At 37.4% G+C, this 27,132-nt stretch overlaps 1 protein-coding gene across 7 annotated transcripts in view; it reads right to left on the bottom strand.

Annotated features, from left to right (window-relative positions):
- The window catches only part of tns1b (tensin 1b), a 272,519-nt gene that overhangs the window by 175,505 nt on the left and 69,882 nt on the right, over positions 1-27,132 (bottom strand). The window contains exon 1 of one of the 7 annotated variants that reach the window (XM_051904733.1): positions 24,088-24,310. The exons of 5 other annotated variants lie outside the window; for them this stretch is intronic. In XM_051904733.1, the coding sequence (XP_051760693.1) occupies positions 24,088-24,168 (81 nt within the window). In that variant the 5' untranslated portion in view covers positions 24,169-24,310. Of the gene's footprint in view, positions 1-495; positions 523-24,087; positions 24,311-27,132 lie in introns of those variants that run through there. One more of the 7 variants, XM_051904738.1, reaches the window with a different exon arrangement.

Here is a 27,132-nt window from a genome sequence, read left to right as displayed (position 1 = left end):
CAGGAAAATAACACCACAGTAAACATGAGTCTGTACCTATACTGCATCTCAATTGGCTCTATTATATAATCTCAATTCTGTAACATTTTTACCAGTCTACATTATGTCTTTACGATCCACAATGCAGAGCAATGCTTGAGGGTTTATTTCATGTGGACAAAGATGCTTTATGTGCAGACCTCACCGGAATAAAACTCCACGGGACAGTGTGACATTGATGGCTATGTGCCAACAATGACACGGTCTCATTTCTATTCCTCCGTCAGGACGAGCCTCGGCACCAACTTAATGTGATTAGCCTAATCTAATTAGCCATAAACAATCAATGTGCCGAGCAGGAGCCCCAGTCTGAGATCCGTGTGTCTTTAACAGATGCTGGATGTTACCATCACAATCTACACATACAGATATATACAGACTGCAGTCCGTCACCTGCTTATGTGAACAAGTCGTACACTAATACAAGAGTAGACATTTCTGTCGTCATTTACTCACCCGCATGTTGTTCTAAGCCTGTATGATGTTTCTCTTGATTTTGTGGAAAACAAAAGGAGAATTTCTGAAAAAACTGTCAAGGTCCAAAAGGACCAAAAATCAGCATAACAGCACCATAAAAGTAGTCCATATGACATGTTTGCTATATGCCAAATCTTCTGCAGCCATACAGTCTTGACATATCAATACTTCTGACTGATACTGATGTTGGAAGAGAATCAAAAAAAAAAAAAAAAATCCGTTAGCAAATAGTTGTGTAGGAGAGGAACTATTTCTCCATCCACTCATCTGAACACTAGATTCACACAGACAGAGCAGTGCAGTGCAGTATTAATATATGTATCTTCTTTATGCCTAAAACAATAAATAATTAAATATTATTATTAAAAATAATAATATTTGATTGTCGTTTTTGTTGTAATAATAATACTAAATCATGTTCTTTAATTTTTAATTAATGGAGAAAAAAAATACAAATTTGAAAGTCTGTTGTGTTAATAATGAGCTCCCCAGAAATGTAACTTTCCATTTAATAGAAGTATCTGTACCAAAGACTAGAATAACACAAGACACGTCACTCATATTGTTTTGAATGGGAGAAAGTGCAACGCGAAATATGGCAGAATAAGTCCCGCCTTCTAAATAAGAGCCAATCGCTGATTGGTAAAGTCATCGTGTCACTGCAGCAGCCGTTAGAAGCTCCAGTTCCTATAGAAACAGTCAGATGCACGCTTTGTATAGAGTTGTGCACTTGTGCATTAGCTTGATCCAGCCTGAAAAGTATCAGGTTTTGTCATGATTCGAGCATTTAGAAACAAAATTTATGAGACAGTTTTAAGATGGCCGCCGAGTGAAATGACTTGTCTTAAAGGGACTTTGATCTGTACTCAGGGCTTGACATTAATACCTGCCAACCAGTGGATTTCAGCAGTGGTGTGTAACCCAGTCACTCCTACTAGCCACTTTGGTGGGTTGAAATTTATATATAATATATACATTTTTCAACTGTAGTCTTTGAAAAAGGTAAATAATAAACTAAGTGCAATGTAGTGTTGTCAAAAATATCGATTTTTCGATGCATATCGAATCGAAACAGAAATATCTGGAAAGCTTCCAATACTCCAATTTTCTGCAGAATAGATACATGATACCAGCTGCTCTTTCTCTCTCTCTCTCATCTCTCCGACAGCAAATCAACACACAAACCCACCTCCCCTCACTCACTCGTTTCATTTGCTCCGGATGAATATTGTTGGTGTTACAGGGCTTGAATTTCGGTGTGGAATTGTGCGTATTGCACATAATTGTAGTCTTTCCCGCAGATTTTGTGCTCACACCCAAAGTATGCGCACATAAAGCTGCCTCTCAGTACTAAATATAGTTCTTTTTCGCAGCTTATCGTGCTTAAACTGTCAAACACATACAAAATATTGTCAAAATGCTGGTCTTGGCGAGTATTCCCATAAACACAGTCAGTTACTGTAGGTTTTAAGTAAACTTAAACAGTTGAGAAAGAAAACGCATGTGTAACAGGATAATGGATCCGCTCGTCAGGTCTTAAAGTGACAGCAGCATAATATACCAAATTATGAGATAATATAAAAATATCTATATGGCAGTTTTCCCCCATGGTATCGATGTCAAATTTATGGCCAGTGAAAATGCTGAGTGGCTCGTAACTTTGAAAATCAGTAGCCACAGTGGCTGGTGAGCAAAAAAGTTAATGTCAAGCCTTGGCTGTACTGCTATGAATATTAACAGCATTAACCCTTTATAATGATTGGTTTGAGCAGAAAAAAAAGAGAGAATGCAAAAGACCAGACAGGAAAATGTCTCAATCTGAGCTTGTTTGAGAGGAGAACGAGACAGTGAGACGGGGCCCCATGAGTTTTTATTCACAGAGACTAAACTGAAGAACTGAGAAACACTGACAAAAAGATTCTTGGCACACAAACATAAATAGCACACTCCTCTACTGATGCTCCCTTGTTTACTCCGAAAATACATACGTATACATACGGCCCAAACAATGCGGCCAGGCTCTGCTGTTGAGCAATTGTTTCAGGACAATGCGGGCCTTCTGGGATATGGGTTATTGTTATGGAACGTTGTGGCTGGGGATGCAGGAATCATGGGGAGGGCAGGCTAACCTTCCACAGTCTTTTGAAGCAGATGGGGTTACGAATTACCCAATCCTATCACCCCAAACACTGCCAGCCTTTCAAATGGCCCATCTCACTCTCTCAGACTGGCACAAAGGCCGAGCCCCCGAAGCAGGGCACACATCATCTCCCATGGCCTGCGTAACTGTATACACAGCCCCCTCACCGAGACACTAAGCCCCTGGGAAAGGCACTCAGGCCCATTCAGACGACCAATCCACACACCACACAATACAGCCTCTCACCCCAATGAGAGGAAGAGGTGGGGCGGGTAGAGTAGACAGCGCAGGACATGGACCCCAGACAGCAGTGTAAACACACAGATCCATGCAGAGCCCTCATTACTTCATTGATTATGAGTTCAGAGGTTAAGCCACAGGTGATGAGGCATCAAGAGCTCCATCTATAGGGCTATATCACTAAAGAAATATATCTCTGTATTTTTCATCTTTATATGTATATATTTTTGGTTGTTTTCTTGTTTGTTTGTTTGTTTCAAGTATAAAGGTAAGAGGAAATATTAAGCAGCACAACTGTTTTCAACGTTCATAATAATCAGAAATGTTTTTTGAGCAGCAAATCATCATATTAGAATGATTAGAATGATATATATATATATATATATATATATACACACATATTATATATATACACACATACACACACACACGTACATATATACATATTAATGTTTTATACTTATTTTAAAAACATTAAATATGTAAATTGTTATAATGTTTTTAAAATAAGTCTCTTATGCTCACCAAGACTGCATTTATTTGATTAAAAATACAAAAAACTGTAATATTGTGAAATATTATTACAATTTAAAATAACTGTTTTCTATGTGAATATATTTTCAAATGTAATTTATTCCTGTGATCAAAGCTTAATTTTCAGCATCATTACTCCAGTCTTCAGTGTCACATGATCCTTCAGAAATCATTCTAATATGCTGATTTGCTGCTCAAGAAACACTTAATTATTATTAGAATTATTATCATGTTGAAAACAGCTGTGTATCTTTTTTCAGGACTCTTTGATTAATAGAAACTTCAAAACATCATTTATCTGAAATAGAAACATTATACACTACCATAACATTTAAAATGTTACAAAAGATTCTGTTTCAAATAAATGCTGTTTTTTTTAAACTTTCTATTCATCAAATAATAATTCCTGTAGATTGGTTGATTGGATTGTTATTCAAGGATCAACAAAATATGTTGACCAAGGAACGCATCTAACTTGGGAAAATCAGGAAGTGCCTAGCTGATACTGTCACTTCTGGTGACTTCTGGTTGACTACATGCAAAAAGCATTTCCCACAACCGTACTACTAAAAGCAGCAGCACCTGGTCTCAGATGCGGTTACTACAGGACAACAATGATTCCAGATGGGGGTGTGTGTGAGAGAGACACTGCTGTAAAGCCACCTGTGATTCTCTTTAATGGCTTTCTTTGAACTTGACGTAAGGGAAGACATTTCCTAGAGGAGCTGGAGGAGAAAGATAACACTATTCTCAGAGTGCGGCAGTGGTGCCGGACACAGACAGGAAGTGCTGTTCCATGGAAATGATTAAGTAATACGGGTCTGGAACAACATGAAGCTGATTTTTTAGTGAACTATTCCTTTAACTGAGTCATATGTATCAATGTGCCTGCTCATTTAGCTACTGAAAGCTTCATCCACCAGGCCCAGAAGCTTTTTTCCTTTCTGTTTCTCACTCCCTCTGACACACATTCATTTTCTCTCCATCCTTTCAGCTCGACAAGACACAGACTGGGCACACGGCCATCAGCACTGAGGCTGAAAATGAGGTGTGTTACCATCAGAAACTCATTTTGCTCAAGAGAGAGGAAAGCATGTGTCAAAAAAATATAGACACATGGTCAAAACAAGTGACATCTGGAGACAAATTATGCTAGCTAGACATTGACTATGTAGGAATTCACAGCTATTTTATAGGGGTGTGACGAGACAGTTAGCTCACGAGACGGGACACGAGATTGAGTTCACGAGAGATTTTTAAACAGTATTTTTAAGAATTCCTCAATGACAAAATACATGACTAGAAAAATAGTCTGCAGGTGCATTTAAAATGTTTTAATTAATCATCTTAAATGTGATGAATGTCATTTCAGTTCTACTTTCTGAGTATGAATTATTATATGCAGTAAAAGGCAATATTACTCAAGCACTGTAAACGGTTTTGCCACAAACTGACTAGCTTCTCTCCTGTACGATTTCATGTGAGTCTCTTCATGATTTATGAGCTTCTACAACTTTTGACCTCCTAACTGCACTCCTTTCCACAAATTAAACACACAAATAAAAACAACAAAAATGAACAACACAGTTTTCTCTTAGTTTTGTTAAGTGCAAACAATAAGTGCAACCATAATCAAAGTACTCTCTCAATATTCAAAGTGCAAATAGAGACCAAATTTTTCTTCAAGGATGATAAAGAGCTAAGAGATGGTTACAACTACACAACCCAGCCTAAGGTAGTTTTCATATTGGGAGATATTTGCATGCATCAGGGAGCTGCTTTCAAAATGTGGGGTATCGAAGTCGCGTTTGAATGCATGCTCGCGTTTTACTTTCGCTTTCTATTTCGAGATTGCACGTACTCTGTGAACAGGGAGTAACATTCTACAAGATAAGACATTTGTCAGACGCTTAGGTTCTGTTGTGCGACGAATCCTCTGCCACGGTCTTCTCAGTCATCTCATCACTTACTCTCGTCACGTGATCAGTGAACTCTGACTCCTGCTGCACTACATCAGCTCGTGTTGGATGAGCTGGATGGAATGGAGAGACCATTATCCAACTGAATTAAATTATTTTTATTTCTATAAAAAGCAAAATGACAGTGGAGGTGTAATGTAAATGTAGCGGTGGCATATTCTATCCTAATTTCACCCTCACAGATACAGTGATGGCTTATACATACTAAATACTGCACAAATTGTAAGTAAGAAAGAGAAGCAGACTGCAGATTTGGAAGAGTAGTATAGTGACATTATTTCAAACAGTCCTTTGGTATGATCAATTCAACATGTTATATAATGCAATGTCATTCCTATAGTTTTAACAATGGGACTGAAATTTGAATAAATCAAGGCTGCCACTCAACAGATGTAGGTTCATTTGGTTTTATGTCCTAGTACAGTTGGAAAGCATTGGTCTCTCCATGTGAAACCCCACTAAACATCATGGGAAAGTGTCTGTAGGCGTCCTGTGAGGCGTGGTAAATACAGCCATTCACCTACAATCCTCTTAGCATTTAATCTGTAAATTAACAATGTGAATGAAGTCATTCCAGGGTATTCAGGATCTGCCCTTAAGTGATGTTAAATTACAGCAGTGGATACTTAAACACATCCTCTTAAAAGCAGCATGCTACAGCAGATCGGAGCGCGGAGCCCCAGCAGGACTGTCTGTAAGGCGCACACACATTCCTAATGTATATGGTCACCTTGCAAAGCCCTTTCTTTCTGCAGAAGGAAAAACAGTGTCCGAAATCACTCCCTGTTCCCAATATTGTGTAGTCTACTGGATGTTAGCCATTGTATACACCGTAAAAAATAAATCTGTAAAATAACGGAAAAAGTACTGGCAGCTCATTACCTGGACATTATCCAGTAATTTTACGGACATTTCCATTAACCCTAAAACAAAACTCAATGAAGTGCAAAATTCTAAATACAGGTAAAACACCTGTAAAAAATAAATACAGAAAATTCTGTTAAAGTACATTGTGCCCTATTTTTACGGATTTTTTTTAAGAGTGTAGCGTTTTCTGAATTAGTGAACAACTTAATCTATATGGGTCAATGAAATACAAATGTGTGATGAAATAGAAAAGGGGAAAAAAAAGCTTTTAAAAGGAAGGAAAAAATCTAGTTTAAAACACGTTTAAGGTTCTTATAAATGTATTCTTTGTATTCATGTTGGTTTTATATGGTCTAGATAAATTTTCATGCCATTTTTCAGAAAAGTTTTGACTTAATGACTTGTTGTGTAACCAAGTAAACATATTACTTTCCATTTTTTCCCATATTTTCCATAAGTATCATAAATTATTAATTCATAAATACCCCACGTTTTGGGGGAGTTGCACCATATTTAAAGATTTGAACAAACAAATATATATTTATGTGGTAACACTTTAGTTAACATTAACTAATAATGAACTGCATTTATACAGCATTTATTCATCTTTGTTAATTTCAACATTTACTAATACATTATTAAAATCTTGTTAACATTAGTTAATGCACTGCAAACTAACATGAACAATGAACAACTGTATTTATTAGTAAATACAGTAACAAATGTTATATACATAATTGGGTCTGATTTTTTTGGCTGTGTCCTAAACAAATTCTGCCTTACCAAACGAGTAAGTAAATGCTTAAATATTTATACAGTATTCACAATGCCTGAATTTGGTCACTCCTTTCCTTTCACACCTTCCTGATATATCACTCTGTGGTATCCACTATATAGGGAACAGTGAATGAGTGTGAATGTCATTTCAGATACAGTCAGTGTTTTATTTGCTCAATAAAGCTCTCCAAAGCAAAACCTCCAAGTGGCCTTAATTCATTTTCTCTCTCCAATCATTTAGCCCGTTAAACATTACTCATTCCCATATATCTGCCTCAACGTACTATGCTCAACACAGCGGCTTAGCATAAATCTCCCAAAACCCACACATACACTCACAGTCACCCTTAAAAATCACCTTATACAAATACACTCACCCTAAAGTCTCCTAATAAATCCTTTAAACACACACACAAACACTTAAAATCCACCCTCTTGTGTTTACCTGATACATCAATCACTCCCTCGAACCATACAAACGCAAAAACACAAAACATCTTCACCTGTAAATGAACCCAAGGAGTTGGAAAAATGTACGAACATGTGAGAAATCCATGCAAAACATGCCAACACAATGCTGGAATTTGTCCACTTATTGGAAGAGCCCATCCCAATGTATCCCATTATATTGCAGTGCCAGGATTAGATGTTTGGGTCTGACATTTTAGGCCATCTATGATATTCTAATGCCAAAACATGGCTGGGGTGTTTTGGGTTGTTGCTATGATCTTCTAAGTGGTTGCTTTCTACTCCAAGTCTCTCAAAAAAGACTATGTGAAGAATTTAATGCCATAAAAATCTGAAAAGTCAATCAAAATCAATCAAATTAAAGGTGATATACAGAGAAGTAAAAAAATATATATATAAATTCGAGCCAATCAAATGGTAAAATAAATTAAAATAAAATAATTTTGGGTTGTTTCTAGGGTCTTCTAAGTTGGTTGCTTATTCCCCCAAGTCTCTCAAAAGAGCTTAAATATGGCTTCGGTTCATCCTTCAGTGCAAATCTACGAGATTTGTTTGTCCACTTTTTTATTTGCTGGTCAAAAACTATAAGACCAATCACTTAGAAATCAATATCACCCATAGTACAAACAGAGCAGCACAAGGTAAGCTTGCATGGCAAACATGGCAAAACAGACTCACTTGTACAGTACATTACCAGTAGGTCTCCTGAACTCTTATTTTCTGACTTGGACACTATGTTGGCCAAATTCAATTTCACATCATTAGGTAATTTGGGAAAGGCAGTGCTGAGTTTGATTACTATACAGTGATTGATCCTAGTGAAGTGAAAATAATGAAAAATGTCAACAACAGTACTGTATACAATGACAGTGAGATGATTCTTGACATGTCCTGTCAAGAACCATACACAAAGCCTTTGATTTCTGGAACATGTAGCCAAAACAGTTATTTGAAGATCTGGATCTTCTCCAGTGATTGTATTCCTTGTTCACACCACATCTTGGAACAGGGAGTTTTTGTAGATAGTTGAAAGTATTTGGAATTGGGTGTAGAGATTTGTCTTCTCCATTAGTGTTTGACAGTGAACGTGATTTCACCAAGTACAACATGTTCCTGGATCAACATCTTTGTTGATCCTGGAACAACATTCCAATCAACCAATCAGATTTGAGGGACAAGTTTACAGTTTATGTCAAGTTTAGTCTTACAACAAGGGAAGGGCTTCTACACCATTCTTATTCACTTATCATTTCCCTCTGATTTTAGAGGTGAGTTATGGGTAGGGTTAGGTTTAGGGGTAGGGACAGGATTAGCACTACATTTTCAGACAGGAATGTTGTTCCAGGATCAACAAAATGTTGATCCAGGAACATGTCTTACTTGGCAAAATCACGGTGACCGGTGTTTGACGCCTTCAAACTGCCTGCCATCCCTGTTGGCACAACCTCAACTAAGCATGCTGTCTGTCCAAGATCTATAATACCTGGAGAAAATCAATCAATTGGCATTCCCATTCATCTCAACAGCATGGTGCAAGACCACCTGGAAGTACACAACCTGCTTGCTGCCTTCCCTTCGCCCTGAAACATCCCACATTCTGTACCTGACTTTGGTTTGAGAGGGTCTGGTCTCTTTGGGACACCCACCCCCACCCATCCCACCACAATGTTTTCTTTCACAACGCTGCAATTCTTCTGCTCACAAAAACATTTCTCAGCAAGGGGGGTCTGACCTTTGACCTCGCCCCCCTCCCTTTCCTTCCACTCTTTTTGACCCCACATCCACACAAACACACCGAGAACGTCTCCCTCTCCTTGTCCTTTAAAGGGTTCGAAACCGAATTCTGAGCGCCGTAGGGGGTTTTGCTCACCACAGGAGGAGCCCCCAGAGCATCTGAGGACAAGAGAAGCATTAAAAGAACACCACGGACTGACGCTGCATTGATTTGAGGAAGGCAAATGACTCGTTGAATTGAAAGTGTAAGAGAGAACCCAAGGGTCCGATCAAGTTCTGCTATAACATCCGCAGGAAACAGGTTATATTTGTCAAACAAAGCATTTTTGAGTGATGTCTCTTAAGTGAAAAAAAGCTAAAACATAATACAACTGAGGTAAACTTCCTCCATAAAAATCAGGAAAGACTGTCAAACAAAATCAATCTGTAAATAGGGATGCATGATACTGAAGTTCTGGCCTATAAATACCTTCATGTTATGGCCGATAATCAATGCATACTTTTTTGCATAAATAAATAAATAATGACAATTAAAATAATAATACTGTGAGGGATTTTATATGAAAGCTTGTTTCTGTCAAGGAATAAAAAAAGGATAATTGGATAAAAACAAGTATAATCTCACAATTGCGAGTTTAAATCTTGCAATTTTCTCAGAATTATGAGATATACACTCACAATTGTGAGTTATAAAGTCCAATTCTGAGGGGAAAAAAAGACTGACTTTTTCTCAGAATTGCGAGTTTATATCTCACAATTCTAACTTTGTAGATTGTGTGTTATAAAGTCAGAATTGTAAGATATAAACACAATTCTGAGCAAAAAAGTCTGAATCACGAGTTTATATCTCACAATTCTGACTTTATATCACGCATTTCTGAGAAAAACAGCTTTTTTTATTTTTAGTGACGGAAACAAGCTTCCATAATTTTATGCATCATAATATTATAAATCTATACTTTTTTGTTAAAGAAACAAATAAATAAAAAGAAAAAAACTGCAATTATTTTTTTTGTATGCTATAAATGAATTTTGGCATCACAATATCATACTATACAGTATGAAATATAGATAAATATTCATTTTGAAATCTGCTATGCTGTTTGAATTATACAAAATAAGTCATCATAAAAAATAGAGGACGAGGCATCAGGGATGTTTGTTAGTCACTGAAAAACTCTTCAAGGTTTAAATCTTTGTCACAGTCTATCACTATCCCTTTAAATTCATGCTAGAGCATGAGATAGTTTGAAAAAAAAAAAAAAAAAAAAATTACTGATAAATTACTGATTTTTCTTAAAAAAATAACTTAAAATTTAAAATAAAAACCATAACACATAAATGAATAAATAAAATTAAGCAAGTAAGTAAGTTATTGGCCATTAACTGATTTGGTACCAATATATTGTCCATCCCTATCTGTAAGTGATTTTTATGGAATAGCACATGGAAAATATCCCTACATCACTGCATCCCTACATGAGGTATCACACCTGTCTTTGTGACAGCAGGATGCTATTTTTCGACAAATCAGAAGACTAAAAAAAGTGAAAAGTGAAAGCGACATGTGAAGGCCACGTATGGTAGACCCATACTCGGAATTTGTCCTGTTGCATTTAACCCATCCAAGTTGGTGCACACACATTAGGAGCAGTGAATAGTGAACACACACACCCGGAGTATTCGCTGTGGCACCCGGGGAGCAATTGGGGTGCCTTGCTCAAAGGCACCTGAGTCACTATCTGCCAGTATTGAGAATCGAACCCGCAACCTTCGAGTTACCAGTCTGACTCTATCCATTAGGCCACGACTGCCCCTTTGAGCTGCTTTGTGATTGTCGTTTTTCTGACTGTTGTTTGCTGCCATCCATCTCCAAAACCCTACGTTCCAACTGCAGAGACACATAAATGACTGATGATTGAGGGACAATTCACTTTCTTCCAAACATCCTGGGTCAAATGGTTGCAATTGTTTAGCATTTCAAACAAACCCCACAAAACAGTGCTTGTAGCATAAAAATCCCTTCCATCTGGATCTCATTAACCATTATCTGCCCTAGTCCAAGCAATCTAAGGAATCAGCAATGCCTAAATGTTTATATTAGTAGCACTCAAGGCCAGACACTCATTTACTTATTTACTATGATGAGTGTGTTTATGTAGTGTAGGGATTTGCTCCCTGATCCTTTCGTCTACCCTGGCCAGTGCTGTGGACCGGGATCAGTCTATCCCACTGGGGCTCCTCAGGAAGAGGAGATGTAGTGAGGATGACAGACGGAAACCAGTTCCCATCTCACTACAGACAGATCTAGTCAAACCTCATCAGACAGCTGGCACAGCTCCACCGACCGTCTGAGATGACTCTACCTCGACAAACCTTTACATTACACTACAGGGTTCCTGAAGGAAGAATCTCATTCATTTTCTCCATTGAAAAATATATTTTTTATAGATAATGTATAAACCTTTCAAGGCTTTCAACCATCATTTTAAATCACTTTCACACATGCTATGAGTTATCTGCACTGTCAAGTAAATAGGAAAGTCTCACCTTTCTAAATAATTATAATGTTTCTACTTTTGTTGGTTACACTTTATTTCGATGGTCCACTTTAGACATTTTACTAAACTATAATTAACTTTGCAACTACATGTCAACTAACTCTCATTAGAGTATTAGTAGACTGTTAGTAGGGTTAGGTGTTAGGGTTCAGGTTAGTAGAATAAGTTGACATAGTTGCAAAGTTACTAATAGTCATAAGAATGTCTGTTGGGAGTATCAAAAAGTGTTAGCAGATATTAAGCATACAGTCTACTACTACTCTAATGACTGCTAGTTGACATGGAGTTGCAAAGTTACTTATAGCTAGTAGAATGTCTAAAGTGGACCATCAAAATAAAGTGTTACTAAATGTAAAATATATATACACCGTCTTCACGCATGTTTGCGGGTGGTCTTCTTCTGTCAATCTGGTCCTGGGAACTTGAAGATCAGTGTCTGAGCTCTTCTTATGATCACTCTCTTCAGGATCCAGATTAAGTCATTTTTCCTGGGATCTGCTGAAGCCATTATTCCGGTTGGGATGTCACAGCCCAGAGCCCCCATCACTGCCGGAACTACACCGGCTTCACTTGACTTGTCACATTCTTTCTAACTTGTCCTTCAGTCCGGGGTATTCATTAACGTTTTTATACTCTTTCTTCCTGATGTTACATTCACATACGGCTAACATATCCATGACCACCTACTGCTCCTCATCTGCAAACACAAATGACAGGGTGGTTGACTTACTTGACTCTTAAAGTCCAAGAATTTTTTGGATTTTCCTGTCAAACCACTTAGAAAACTGGTCCTTTGAGGCCTTTCTAAAACAAAACACAGATATGCAGGCCCACATGGGATGTCACCACAGAAAACACCACAAATTTGGAGTTCTTTTTCAATTGAGTTGAAGTTTTGAAAAAATGTATACAAACTTACTTGAGAGTCACTAGAGGTCTACATCAAGGTCAACAATTATAATGACATGAGTTGAGATTACATGGATGCCAAGCCATGAATAAGAGCTACTTATTTGTCACTTCTTACAATATCTCACAGACAAATGACTGCCTCCTGAACTCTGAGAATAGACACTTAATCACAGTACAAGAGCTGCAGTTACACATGATGCCCTACAGACACATTCATGGATCTCTACATGGAGGCATCAAGTTGAAGCTGGAAGTTCAAAGATTTAGTTAAAAAGGAAAACAAATATTAAGAAATGTGCTCTAGAAGTCCAAATACTTTTGGACCACAGAGCATAACTTTTAAGAAATTAATATTTTTATTCATCAGGGATGCATTAAACAGACCAAAAGCAACAGTAAAGACATTTAAAACGTTACAAAAGATTTCTATTTCCATATAAATGCTGTACTTTTGCGCACTGTATCAAAGAATCCTGAAAAAAAAAAAAAAAAAAACGTATCATGGTTTTGACAAAAATATTAAGCAGAACAACTGTTTTCAACATTGATAAATGTTTCTTGAGCATCTAATCAGCATATTAGAATGATTTCTGTAGGATCATGTGACACTGAAGACTGAAATAAATCACAGGAATAAATGTTTTTTAAATAGAAAATTCATTTTAAAATGAAGTAATTTTACACAATATTACTGTATTTATATATAATAAATACAGTCTTGGTAAGCATATATGTGGTGGGATATTTTGGCAAGCCAAAAAAGAGAGTTGATGTCTCTCTCTCCCTCTCTCTGAGGAGGGAAGGGTCAGAATGCGACCTCTTACTCGGCTGTGTGATCATCACCTGCTTTTCATTTAGGGGAAATTTCTCTTCAGGCATTCCAATTTCTCTCTGTTGTTCTCTCATCCCTCGTCTAACCTAAAAGCATTTCAAAGAGAAGGATCCGGAAGAGGAAATTACTCACTTAATCAGACATTAAGAGTGAAGTACCTTTAGAAATTCCTCAACCTGAAGCTGGTGTTTCCAGAGGCCCTGAGTGCTGCCCATGTCAACAGACTGACTTTCCGGTTGGCATGACATGAGGTTGCTAAAACACTTGGTCAATCCTCGTCAGGGACATTCGGACCGGTCACATATTGCTGCTCATATCGATTCTTCATACTGTATAATAACTCAGGCTAAACTGTATGTGTGAGCACAAGCAGACTTGCAGGAAGACTGGGCAAAATTCCAATTATATTGCGAATATCTGATCATTTTGATGGTGATACCAAATTAAACATTGTGTATTAAAAACATGCTCATGGCACAAGATGCAGAAACAAAATACAAAGTAACAGCCAAAAATCTGACTATATATATATATATATATATATATATTTATTTGTCAAAAGGCATTCTATAATTATCATTATATAATCGTTATATAATTATTTTAGCTGTATAATTCAGTAGTAGAGGTCAGTAAGAAGGTCAATTTATATTTGACTATATAAATAAAGGTTAACAACTACTCAAACAAGAACTCAAATACTAGCAACTAGTAATTCTCAATTTTCATCTTTAAGGGTAAATGACAACCTGTTGTTCATAACACAACAGCTCATCTCATCATTTTTTTTTTTTTTTTCGTGCTCTGTAATTGACTTAAAAGAGTTGAAAATAAAAGAGTTTTGAGCAAAATTTCACAAGACTAAACAGACATTATTAGATCAGAAACATGTATCCAATTCTATTACGCAATAAAAATGGTATTTTATGGCAAAAGCATGCTGAAGAATCGTATCTTTATCACAGCCATGTAAGGCAGCTAAAGAAACTTGAGATGCACATAAATCACCATGTAAGACCACCAAATCTTGGCCTGAGCGCATGTTTTTTTCATGAGTAAATCAGAACCTGTTTATCAAAACCAAATAAAGTTCTGTTTCACAGGCCTCTGTGACATGTATCCTCATGAAAATAAATATCGCATATTGTGCAATTCAGAAAAATGAATGAGGGCTATTAGAAGTGAAATATTCTTTTACGTCTGTACAGAGTGAAACAGAGTTCACTGCCAGTAATTTACATCTCTCTGTTGAAAGTACAGCGTGCCACCCTGAATTGTGCCAATTACCATGATTCACACTGGGCTCAGAGGCATGATAAGGAAACTAATACCAGATCTCCGCCAGCATTGGGGCTGTAGACGCTCTCGACTATAAATCACAGAAACTTCTAGTCCACGGTTTCACATACTGTTCAAAACTCTCATAAGAGACTCATATGACCGCCAAACTTTCAAGCAATAGTTCACCTTAAAATGAAAATTTACCCTCATGTCGTTCCAAACCACTTTGCTATTACCCGTAGTTTTTATTGTGTTTGCTTTTTGTTTTACATGTTGAACTCAAAGGAGTATTTTTATGCAGCTCCAAAAAGGACAAAAAAAAAACAAACAAAAAAAATCACATATATGAAGCCATCAAACCAGCAGAGGTACAGATTATCATTGAATAACAGATTAAATTTCAGTTTGTTCATCACACAAAGGATCATATGAGAATACTTTGAAAATTCAGAATACTTTGAAAATAGTATACAAGTTACATGGATTACACTTATTGTGCTTTTTTGGGTGTTTTGTTTGTCCTTTTGGAGCAAGAATTGTGTAACAATAATAATAATAAAAAAGAAAAAAAACTCCTTTTTTATTCTTCCATCAGAAACAATAACACCAAACAGGTTGGATCAACGTGTAGGTGAAAAAACACCAAGAGAAGTGGGTGGACTGTCCCTTTAAGTGCAATGTAGCACCTGGTGGGACAGAGACAGATGTCCTGAGATGGAAACGAGGTCACAAAATCCGAATCACATGAACCAATATAGGACAGGCCAATAAAGAGACAACACTTGGTCATTCTTCAGCAGCTAAAATAAGGTTCCTGGGACATAACCTGAACTGAGAGTCATATTCCTGATCCCGAATTGAAATAGAGTTGGTTATATGAAGTTAAATATAAATAGAGTTGGTTATATGAAGTTAAATATAAACTGTCTGCCACAAAACTTCGGCATATGGCTATGTTCAGCATGGAGTACTATACAGAATAAAAAGTATTTTTAGAAAAACTACTTAGACTACATTGATATACATTGTAAACAGTAGTATACTACACTGCTGTCACATGACATGATGACTGGTGAGCAGTTAGAATTAATATTTTGCAAAATGTTGTAGGTCATCCATGACCTCTATGCATACAGAAACTTCTGCAGAAATATTAAGGGAAGTGCATTAGTAGGTTATTCTGAACAAAGCCACTGTCTTTGTGGAAGAGTATATTTATTTACCTGAGTTGTAATTCAGACAGTCGAATCAATTGAGAGACAACTGAATGAGAGTGATCAAGGTCTTGACAAGTGGGATTGTGCAAGGGAGCAAATTAACATGCAGACTGCAGTCAACGGATGGTTTTCATTGGCTGCCCGCGAACATCGTCTACTTTGACCCAACCTCAAACACTGTAGTTGTAGCTTAGGCCTGGAAGAGTTTGGTTTGTGTTGTCGACATTTCAAGAAGACGCTGTTTTCTGCTATGCGATAGCAAATTAACTTTGCACGGACTTCCAAAGGATGAGGACTCTGGCTCGAATTGATACAGTATTGTTATGTTTGTATCACTGTGTAGTGCTGAGGAAGCCTCTGGAGATGAATTTCAGATATGGTAATGGGTAGGGTTGTGTCCTTACATGATATATGAGCCTTACAACTTTTGACCTCCTAACTGGACTCCTTTCCAAAACTGATCATAGAAATAAAAACAGTATAAATAAAAATGAATAACAGTTTTCTTTTAGTCTTATTATGTGCAAATAATAAGTGCAACCATAATCAAAGTAATCTCTCAATATTCAAAGTGCAAATAGAGACAAAAATTTTTCTTCAAGCATGATAAAGAGCTAAGAGATGGTTACAACTACACAACCCAGCCTAAGGTAGCTTTCATATTGGGAGATATTTGCATGCATCAGGGAGCCACTCTCAAAATGCTGGGTATTGAAATCGCGTTTGAATGCACGCTCGCGTTTTACTTTCACTTTCATGATCGCGCATACTCTGTGAATAGGGAGCAGCGGTGCTGCGCGCGCATTCTACAAGATACATTTATCAGACGCTTAGGCTCTGTTGTACAACGAATCCTCTGCTATCGTCTTGTCAGTCATCTCGTCACTTACTCTTGTCACGTGATCAGTGAACTCTGATTCCTGCTGCACTACGTAGGGCTCTACTGCTCGTGTTGGATGAGCAGGATGGAATTGAAGCGACTGTTATCCAACTGAATTAAATTGTTTTTATTTTTATAAAAAGCAAAACAACAGTGGACGCTCTGTCATGGCAATATCACGAGACTGCTTTTCACCTCAACGAGAAATCTCGTCACATTTTAATCTCGCAAGATCTCCTGGCATCTCCTGATCCCCCTAGTAATGGGCATTTGGATTCCGTCACGCTCCGTAAGGGGTAGACTAATCACAACAGACTGGGCCATCTGACCAATCAGACCAGAGTAGACTAGCGGTAAGGGGGGGGTTTAGAGAGAGACCGAATCCTTTATTAAAAATGTTTCAGAAACTGAGAAAAGTGGTGATGCTGCAATGAGAAAATTTAAGTGTTTTTGGACCTTGGATGCATGTAAACCTATTGTAGGAGACCTCCAAAACTAAATTAGCATAATAGGGACACTTTAATTCAAAATCAGGCCATGGACTACACCAGTCTGAACTAAAGAAAAGAACAAAACATGTTTGGTTATCGGTAAGGGGTCCAGTCAGGTGGTCAGGGTACCCTATCACTTTTAACATAATTGCAAACAGGTTTAAGAATCTCAAAGTACAGGTATCATTCTCTCTCGCCTCTGTGAACAGCTCACCGCTGAATACCTCATCATCTGCTCAACCACCTCTTCTGTCTCAAGGCCTCTGGTGTGATCCACTCATGCTGATGTGTGACTAACCGCAGCACTTAGTCCTGCGGTTCATTCAACCGACAAGAAGAACACCACACTGCTACAGTCAAGTACAATGATGAAGGACAGAGGGAGAACTACTGTAGGGTATGCATTTTCAGATATGCAAACTCTTGTTTACTGAGTAAAGAAACAAGCTCAGATACAACAGTGTGCAAAGACAGGGCAAAAAGCAGTATATAGTATATAGGCTATATATATCTGTGAATGGAGAAAAAAAAAAAAAAAAAAATATATATATATATATATATATATATATATATATATATATATATATATATATACGAATAGGCCCTTAAGAAGAGTTTCGAATGATGTCTTACTCTTATCTGTATGACCACAAATGGTGGAGTATTTTAAGTCATTTCCGCTGTTATAATGAGACAAAATCATTGGGCATTGTGCCAATTTGTTTCAGGGAATTCTCACTACTACATTCCAGAGATAATGGATCATGATAAAATGTGCACTTTTTCTCCTTTAATCTTTCTGTGATTTCCGGAAAAAGCGTAAGATTAAACTTTGTGCATCCACCATTGTCACCGCATGTTAATGAAAATGACAGCATAGGCCGTTGCATTTTACCATGCAGCATTGGTCAATCTAACAATAAGAACAATAAATCAACAATTCCTTAATATTTTGTGACATGTAAATGAGGGGGCCTAGGCCCCCCTCGTGGCTATGCTATTGATATATATTAATATAATATATATATATATATTTATATTTATTTCAAACTGATTTCAGAACAAATTGCCATGACTTGCTACCCATGATGTGCTCACAAATAGCAAAATTACTTACTAAGTGATTATTGAATGAAGGGATTCTCTCTCATATTTGACAGCATACAGTGTTTCTTCATTACGATGGTCTGAGTGGGCAGAGCAGTGAAAAATGAGAAAATTTCCTTCAAAACTGCCAGACATTCGGTTCCGCTTACAAAGACTAAGGAACAGCCCTGTTTATTTGAGATGCTCTGGTTGAGTATTGCTTATAACCTGCAAAATGAACTCACATCAAATAATGCCCCCTACTGAGACAAAACAAGAACGCCAATGAAGAATAATCAAGTAAAGTTTGACATGATGAAAACCACATGACTCCCCCTCTAGAAATGCAGCCAAGACATTAATGAGTTTCTGATGAATTACAAAAAAAGCCTAAGAGGCATTAGATGCATCCTGTGCCTTACTACAGCTCCTCAGCTAGCAAATGTGTGCCTCTCAGATGACAAACCTACGTACAGCCTACGGACCGTCCATTTACTGATAAAGCTTTGAACCAGGAGGGAGCAGGCCGTCAAGCCATCAAATCTGTAAGGCTTTAGAACATGCAGTAAGACTTTTATCTCTGACAGATGCTGAAAAAGAAGAAGAAGAATCAAAACTGGCAACTCAGCAAGACTAAGGATTAAGGGAAAGGAAGAAAGAGACACATGGGAAAAATCAGAGAGGATGACAGAATAACAGGGAAAAGTGAGATATTAATAAGAAAACTAGGGTAGGTGATCAGGAGATATTTCAGAATCCAGCTCCATTGACAGCAATGGATTAGCGGGCAGCTCTGCCTGGTGAAGTGAACATGGGTTGGAGTCAGACTCGCATCATAAATCAACAGAGAAGGTTAAACGGCTTTTAATGTACTCAGAGGGAAGGGGGACAAGTCCCTCCAGACTGTCACTTACAGATTCTTTTTCCAAACGGTGCTCCGGTACAATGTCACACAAGGACTGTGCAATATAGCTACAAAGATACAGCAGTTTGAATATTTTTCAGCCTTCTGACAAAATTTGATATACCTCTCAATATGTTTCTGAAACTATTTAAATATTCTTAACATTTTAATATTTAAGAATTTGCTCTGAAATGTCTTAAAATGGAGATTTAGGAAGAACTACTCATTCCTAAGTGAATTTATAATGTTTAGAGCAAAAACACAGCAAAAATTAAGTTAAAAATAAAGCATGCTTTCCAGACAGTTTGTCACTTAATAAACACAAGAGTGATTATATATAAATATAATATAAAGTATAAATAAATAATATGCACCAATAAAAACATACATAGAAATTAACATCTATTTTATCTAAATATATTTTTACTAAAACATTTTAATAAATGAAAAATGACACACAGACACCTGCATTTTAGTGTGATAAATGAAACTAATTGTTGAATCAGAGTTTTGAAATGATTCTCTGAACTGATTCAATTGATTCAACTGAACCGATTCCCTAACCAACAGCAGTTTTTTTTTTTTTTTTACTTCTATATTCTCTTGCAAAATACTGAAGAACTGAGAAATAGTCTAATATTCTAATGACAGTCAGTGTTGCATAATTATGCTTTACCTATAAAATTATCACTATTATACACACATACTACACAGTATTCACTCTATTGCTCAACTCTAATGCACACAAAACCCCAGAAAACATGCACAACCTCTCGCAGACACGTGCCTAGAAGTACATGAAGAACTGTGTCTGATCCATTATGAAGGCAAACCAGATGTTCTAATTTTGAATTTGCCAAAATTATAGGGGCCCCTCACAGGCAGCTTTGATAGAAGGATGAAGAGCTTGTAGAGCATGAGGTCATTAAAGTGGAATTCAAAAGCCAACAATGATGAGAAGTGCAAGAGTAAATCATACACCGAGTGACTTCAAAGACCACAGACTCATTAGTCCGACAAAATCAAAGGTGACCTACTAGAGACGACTGTAATGCACAGAGAGGAATGAATATTTACCCGAATCTTTATTTTATAAATCGATAATTAATTTTTTTAAATATTTATCTTGTGCTGGTGCGAAGAATATGCAAATCAGTATTAATTAATAAAATTAAAATTAAATTTATGTTAAATAAAATAAAATACCACCTTCAGTGAGAATATGCAGAATTGTTGCAGATTGGGCACCGCAGCCACTTCCACACTGTACAGGGCAACTTGTTTGCTGTTGATTGATCTGGAGTGTTAATGGACATTGATCACTGCACTAAGCACTTTGACCTCTCAGACAGCTCAAGATGCGTCAATATTTGCATTGGCTGAGTGGCAGAGAGCATGTGTAAGTAACACCTTGTCTCAGAGGTCTTTACGCAAGAGCCGTACATAACATTTTCCTGAGTGCAAAACATTAAGGGTTTAATGTCCTAGACAAAAGCCCATGTTCATCCAACCTTAGCACAGTTTAAAATTAAATAAAAATTCACACTTTTTACCAATTTTATAAACATTCCTGTTCATATTTTGCCCGATTCATCAGTGCGTTATTCCAAATAATGAGTCTTTCACTAGCTTTCTCTGCCTCTGCAACAACTTTCCTTCTCAGCCTTCCATCGGAAAACCTGATACCATTTTGGTAATGCCTACTTTGATTGGATACTTTAATGCCTACTTTGATTGGATACTTTTCACGATCCAATCAATTACCAATGGATAAAATCACGTCTCGCCCAACATCTTTTTCTTACTAAATATCCAATTTCAGTTGGAAATACATTATATTACAGAAGTAAAATGGGCTGCGAATGGCTCTTAGCATTGACTGTAATATCTTTAAGAATACATTTGTTTCATTAGTTAATGCATGCTAATTTTTACATAAAAGTTATATAAATTAACATTAATGTATTATGAACAAAAGTATGTTTTTAAATCAAATAAACTTTAATCAATTCTTTATTAATATTTTTAGGTTAATATAATAAGTAAATATAAATTAACTAATAAATGCTATAAAAATGTTCATTGTAAGGTCATGATACCTAATGTATGTTAACATATTTAATCTTATTGTAAAGTGTTACCCATATCTTTTGCTTGCGATCAAACCTTCAATACCTTAATTTCAACATGCTTTCAGAGAAATTTACGAACAAGAGACTGTCCATCCCGGCTGGTCCTAAAAGTCTCAGACAGGTCATTTATAATTCAGAGTTTGGAGGAAGTGCATTCTGAGCTTTTAGGTATTGGATGTTGCCCGTTCTTTTTCTGCTTTTTTTCCTCTGCTGACATCAGGACAGGCTTCTTTTCAGAGAAGTACATGTCTCTTTCCATTCACAATGTCATCTCTCCTCAGCAGGTAATCAAACCATGCCGAGTATAGAGTTTGGGCCCAGGGATTTCGTTTTGGATGCTGCTAGCAAATAAATCACATCTGCTTCATTCCGAACGCCTGTTTCCCGCATCTTCTCGCCGCATATGATGACATCTACAGCTGTAGACAGAGTCCTCGTCCCTGGAAAGCCCATTCCACCAGTGCCAGTGCAGCAGGACTGCACAATCACAGTCTGAAAGCAAGACTGAAAGGCTCCCACTATATTCAAAAAGTGCCTGAGCTTTAGGAGGATTTGGGATCCTTTTCCACTCCATTCACTAAAGTGGAATGCTAATTAAGAGACCAGAGAGGTCAGATTGTGTGAATGTCCAAAGAGAAAGAGGAGGGGACACAACCATTGCCCAAGTGACAGTTAAAGGAATAGTTCACCTAAAAATGACAGGGTTGTCATCGTTTACTGACCAATTGGAATGTCCGAGCTGCTCTTTTCCATACAATGAAAGTAGATGGTAATTTATTCCATCAAGCTCCAAAAAGGACAACAATCATGAAAGTTTTAGGAGACATAAAAATGGACACAAACGAGAATATGAGAATTGGATGAGAAATATTTGAGTTTAAGGGGGTCCTTGATTATGATTTCATTTTTTAATTTTAGTTAGTGTGTAATGTTGCTGTTTGAGCATAAACAACATCTGCAAAGTTACGACGCTCAAAGTTCAATGCAAAGGGAGATATTTTCTTTTAAAGAAATCGCTTTTTAAGGAAAACAACAAACAGCTGGTAGGGACTACAATGAGCTTCTTCCCGGGTTGGTGACATCACAAACCCTAAAATTTACATAAACTCCGCCCCCGAGAACACGCAACAAAGGGCGTGAGGCCATGTTGGGCTGCTTTAGAGAAGAGGAAGAGTTGTTGTAGTAGAGTGTTGTTGTCATGCCGTCATTTTACGCTGGACTGCTTCACAAACGAGGGTCAATTCAACGCTGGATTTGTACAAAAGATTAATATGACGGCACATGCTAGTCGATGAGTTGAATCAACTCCACAGCAACTACATAAATTTATCCACTAATCATTCAGAAACGTCCAGTTTCATTCTAAAAGTTGTAACTTCTTCCTGAGTCTCTCCATCAGTGTCCGACTCCGGTTTGAACAATGTAAGGCTGAACACCGTTACTGACAATCCTCATTTTGGCTGTGTGAGATTCTCCAGCTTTGTTGTTGTTGAGCAACTGAAGCGTGAGCTGTTAAAGCTCCGCCCTCTTCTGGAAAGGGGGCCGGGAGCAGCAGCTCATTTGCATTTAAAGGGACACACACCAAAAATGGTGTGTTTTTGCTCACACCCAAATTGGGGCAAATTTGACGCTATAATAAATGATCTGTGGGGTATTTTGAGCTGAAACCGCACAGACACATTCTGGGGACACAAGAGACTACAAGATATTACATCTTGTAAAAGGGGCATTATAGGTCGCCTTTAAAAAATCTTAGAAAGAGAGTAAATGGACTTTGAATATAAACTTTTTCTCAACAAAATTTTCCAAAACCAAATTACCTGATCTATGAATGAACAATCTCTGAGAATAAAAATGTTCCTCTGGATCCCGAAGAAAGAAACGTCACAACTTTAATTACTCAATTTCTTCTCCTATACAACAAGGTTAAATGATGAAGAGCAAATACAGAATTTTGATGAAGTCATCTGCTTCTCACATTTAAATGAAGTATAGAGATATAAACTCAATATGAAAATTGGATGAGAAATATTTGAGTTCATATTAAAATTTCAGATTTTGGTATCTTGGTATCATATATCTCTCGTCACTTTGCTCCATTTAATCTCACTCTTCTCTAAAACAGAGATCTTATCCATGTCTCAGAGTGAGATAATCACTGAAGACCTTTAAAATAATGACATTTACAGTCACTTCTGGAGCTCAGAGGTGTGAATCCACTGTCAGTGCATGGAAAAGAGCAGCTTGGACATTCTTCCACATCCATTCTGGCATGATTTGGAATTTCAAAGAGGTGAACAAATGATGACAAAATGTTCACTTTGTGGGCAAATCTTTTCTTAAAAACACAACATTGAGCAACAGGCTAGTGAACGTCCAGAAAATACATCCAGTGAAAGACACTTAAAATGTGACATGCACAATGAAACAAGCAGCCCTTTACTCCAGCACTGATCTAATTCATCAAATTATCCAGGAAAATTATCTCTCCCCCAATCCCACCTGCCCCAGTCAAGTGGGCTGACCCACGGCTCACCCAGAACATGCAGGACAGGCAGACCCAGGTGCGTGCGCGGCCGGCCAGTGCGGCTGGCAAGTTGAGAGACACGGAGGGCATCACGAGATCACGCTGACGGCTTCCTCTCCTCTGGATCCTGGACAGGACACATAACTATTCCACACGCTGGTCCCACAACACTCCACAGATCCATGACACACTGAGGAGAGCTGCATCAACTGACGCTGCTGTCCTCCTCGCCACTCTCTTATTCCAGGAGCCCTCCCTCCGTCTCTCTCTCTCTCTCTCTCTCTCTTTTTGGGGTCATGTATAGCTCGGCTCCACAGGAGAGAGGGGGAGGTGACTGAGAGCCTCTTTATTTCTCCCCACTGCTCTCCTTGTCGGCTTTAGCCCCTCCTCGCTCCGTGTCTCTCTCTTCAGTCTTACTTTCATTCACATCTTCCACCCCCTGCTTTCCTCTCTAACCTCCCCCATGAGCAGATTTTCTCAAAGCGTGCTCGATCATTCTCACCTCAAACTCCTCTAGCTTATCCTGGAGTCAAATATACCCACAGGGAAGAAGGATCTCTGAAAGTCTCAAATGTTTCTCCTGGATTGAGTCACCTGTTTTTCAAGATTTGTATCCTGAGGAAAAGACTCTGTAATGTCAGGTTTCCAGAGTTTCAGATAAGAGATCTCAGCAACATTGCTAAGAGTCAAAAGACTGAGATTTGAATATGAAATTCTTTCAAATGCAAATTTTCTGAGCTGAGGAATCTTTGAGCATCAAAATAGGCCACTACGAATTAATGTCACAAATGAGAACTCTTTATTTCTCCTAAATAGAGATTAAAAAAGGTAGGGTAAGTAAATGGACCTTAACTTTTGTTCCACAGATTTTCGGCAATCTCTCTTTGCAATGTGTCTCGACACACTCTTCCAAAGCCAAATTGTCTGAGCAATGAAAGAGAAATTTCTGAGCATTAAAATGTATCTCTGGACCACTATAAACTTTTTTTAATAATCTCAATTGTTTCTCCTAAATGGAGATCAAAAAGGAAAGTAAATGTTCTTGAGCATTTGTTTTGCAGAATTGCAGCAATCTCACTTTGAAATGTGTCTCCTTTACAAGAAAATGTCTCAAACTTTGCTCAGGACAGTCTGCAATCAAAAGTCACAGATCTCAATATTAACTCAAACATTTCTCATCAGATTCTTCCAAGACTATCCAATTAATTTTACAACACAAAACTCTTAAAGCATACAAACAATTGTCTCATTTGTGTTCTGTAGGAGCAACATCTGATACAAAGTTAGTACTTAAATGAAACTTCATTGCGAACTCCATTAAAGAGTTAGTTCACCCAAAAATGAAAATTATCCCATGATTTACTCACCCTCAAGCCATCCTAGGTGTATATGACTATCTTCTTTCCGACGAACACAATCTGAGTTGTAAAAAAATATAATGGTAGTGACTGGCGCTCCTGATTTTGAAGTCCAAAAAAGTGCATCCATCCATCACAAAAGTAATCCATATGGTTCCAAGCGGTTAATAAAGGCCTTCTGAAGCAAAGCGATGTGTTAAGAAAAATATCTATATTTATAACTAGCTTCCGGCAAACGGCCTACGCAAGTTGACTTGCCCCAAAAGAGTAACCCCTGACGCGATGTATGACGTAGGATGTAGGAGTATCGTAAGCTTAGACGCCTCTCGCGGTCCAAACAAATAGGCTGGGCAACAAACTCAAGTTCACCTTCTCTTATGTCGAAATCTACCAGCATTTCTCTTTAAAAAATTCGCGTTTTAGACTTATAATTTGTGACCGGTGTTTTGTTTTGCTCTATCCTTTGTGTTTCCGTGTTCATCAATATGTCATACATCACATCAGAGGTCACTCTTTCGCTGTAAGTCGATTTGCATAGGCCGTCTGCCGGAAGCTAGTTGTTTTAGTTTATAAAGATTTAAATATGGATATCTTTCTAACAAAAACCCATCGCTTCAGCCTTTATTAACCCCCTGGAGCTGTGTGGATATCTTTTGTGATGGATGGATGGATGCACTTTTTTGGACTTCAATAATCAGGAGTGCCATTCACTACCATTATAAAGCTTGGAAGAGCCAGGATATTTTTTAATATAACTCCTAAATATAATATAATATAACAGTCATATACATTAAGGATGGCTTGAGGGTGAGTAAATTATGTGATCGCTTTCATTTTTGGGTGATATATCCCTTGAAGACTCTTGATTTATTAAAGAGCAATGCCTGAGAGAAATACATTGTTCCTCTGGGAACCTAGGAAAGAAAAAAAAAAATCACAAATGAGATTGTTGTAATATCTCAATTGCTTATCCTAGGTTAAATGGAGAGCAAATGAATACTTCAGCTTCTCAGTTTAGCAATCCCATGTGTCTCCTCTAGAGTTTCTGAAGAAATCTCAACAGTTTCTCAAACTGTGCTCAGAAATGACAAGATAAAGTCTGAAATCAAGTCACAGATCTCGAACTCAAACATTTCTCATCAGATTCTTCCAAGACTATCCACCTTAATTTTATAACAAAACTCTTAATGCACACCAACAATTGTTTTTGAGTCTTTTTTTAAATATGCCACATCAGAGACAAAGTTAATATTTAAATTAAATCATCATTGTGAACTCCATTAAGACTCCTGAGTTATAAAAGAGAAATGTCTGAGAAATACATTGTTCCTCTGGGCACCTAGGAAAGAAGTCACAAATGAAATGATAACATCTCAATTGTTTCTCATAGAAAACAATGAGATTAAATGGAGAGCAAATTGACACTTAATCTTCTCAGATTTGCAGTAATTTCACATGCATCTCCACTAGTGTTTGGGAGCTCAGCAATGTCTCAAACTGTGCTCCGAACAGATAAGATAGACAGTCTGCGATCAAAACTTCAACATGAATTCTCATCAAATTCTTCATGCTATGATCTGAGCTATACTATTTAAAGTTTACTACACATCAACTATAGTCTCATATCTGTCTTTTTATACGCCTCCAAAGGAATTTTTAAATGACACATGATTGAGAACTCCACAAGTCGAGGAAA

This window comes from Ctenopharyngodon idella, chromosome 9 (assembly GCF_019924925.1).
Source record: "Ctenopharyngodon idella isolate HZGC_01 chromosome 9, HZGC01, whole genome shotgun sequence".
Taxonomy (NCBI): Eukaryota; Metazoa; Chordata; class Actinopteri; order Cypriniformes; family Xenocyprididae; genus Ctenopharyngodon; species Ctenopharyngodon idella.
This window is presented reverse-complemented; position numbering and strand designations above follow the sequence as displayed.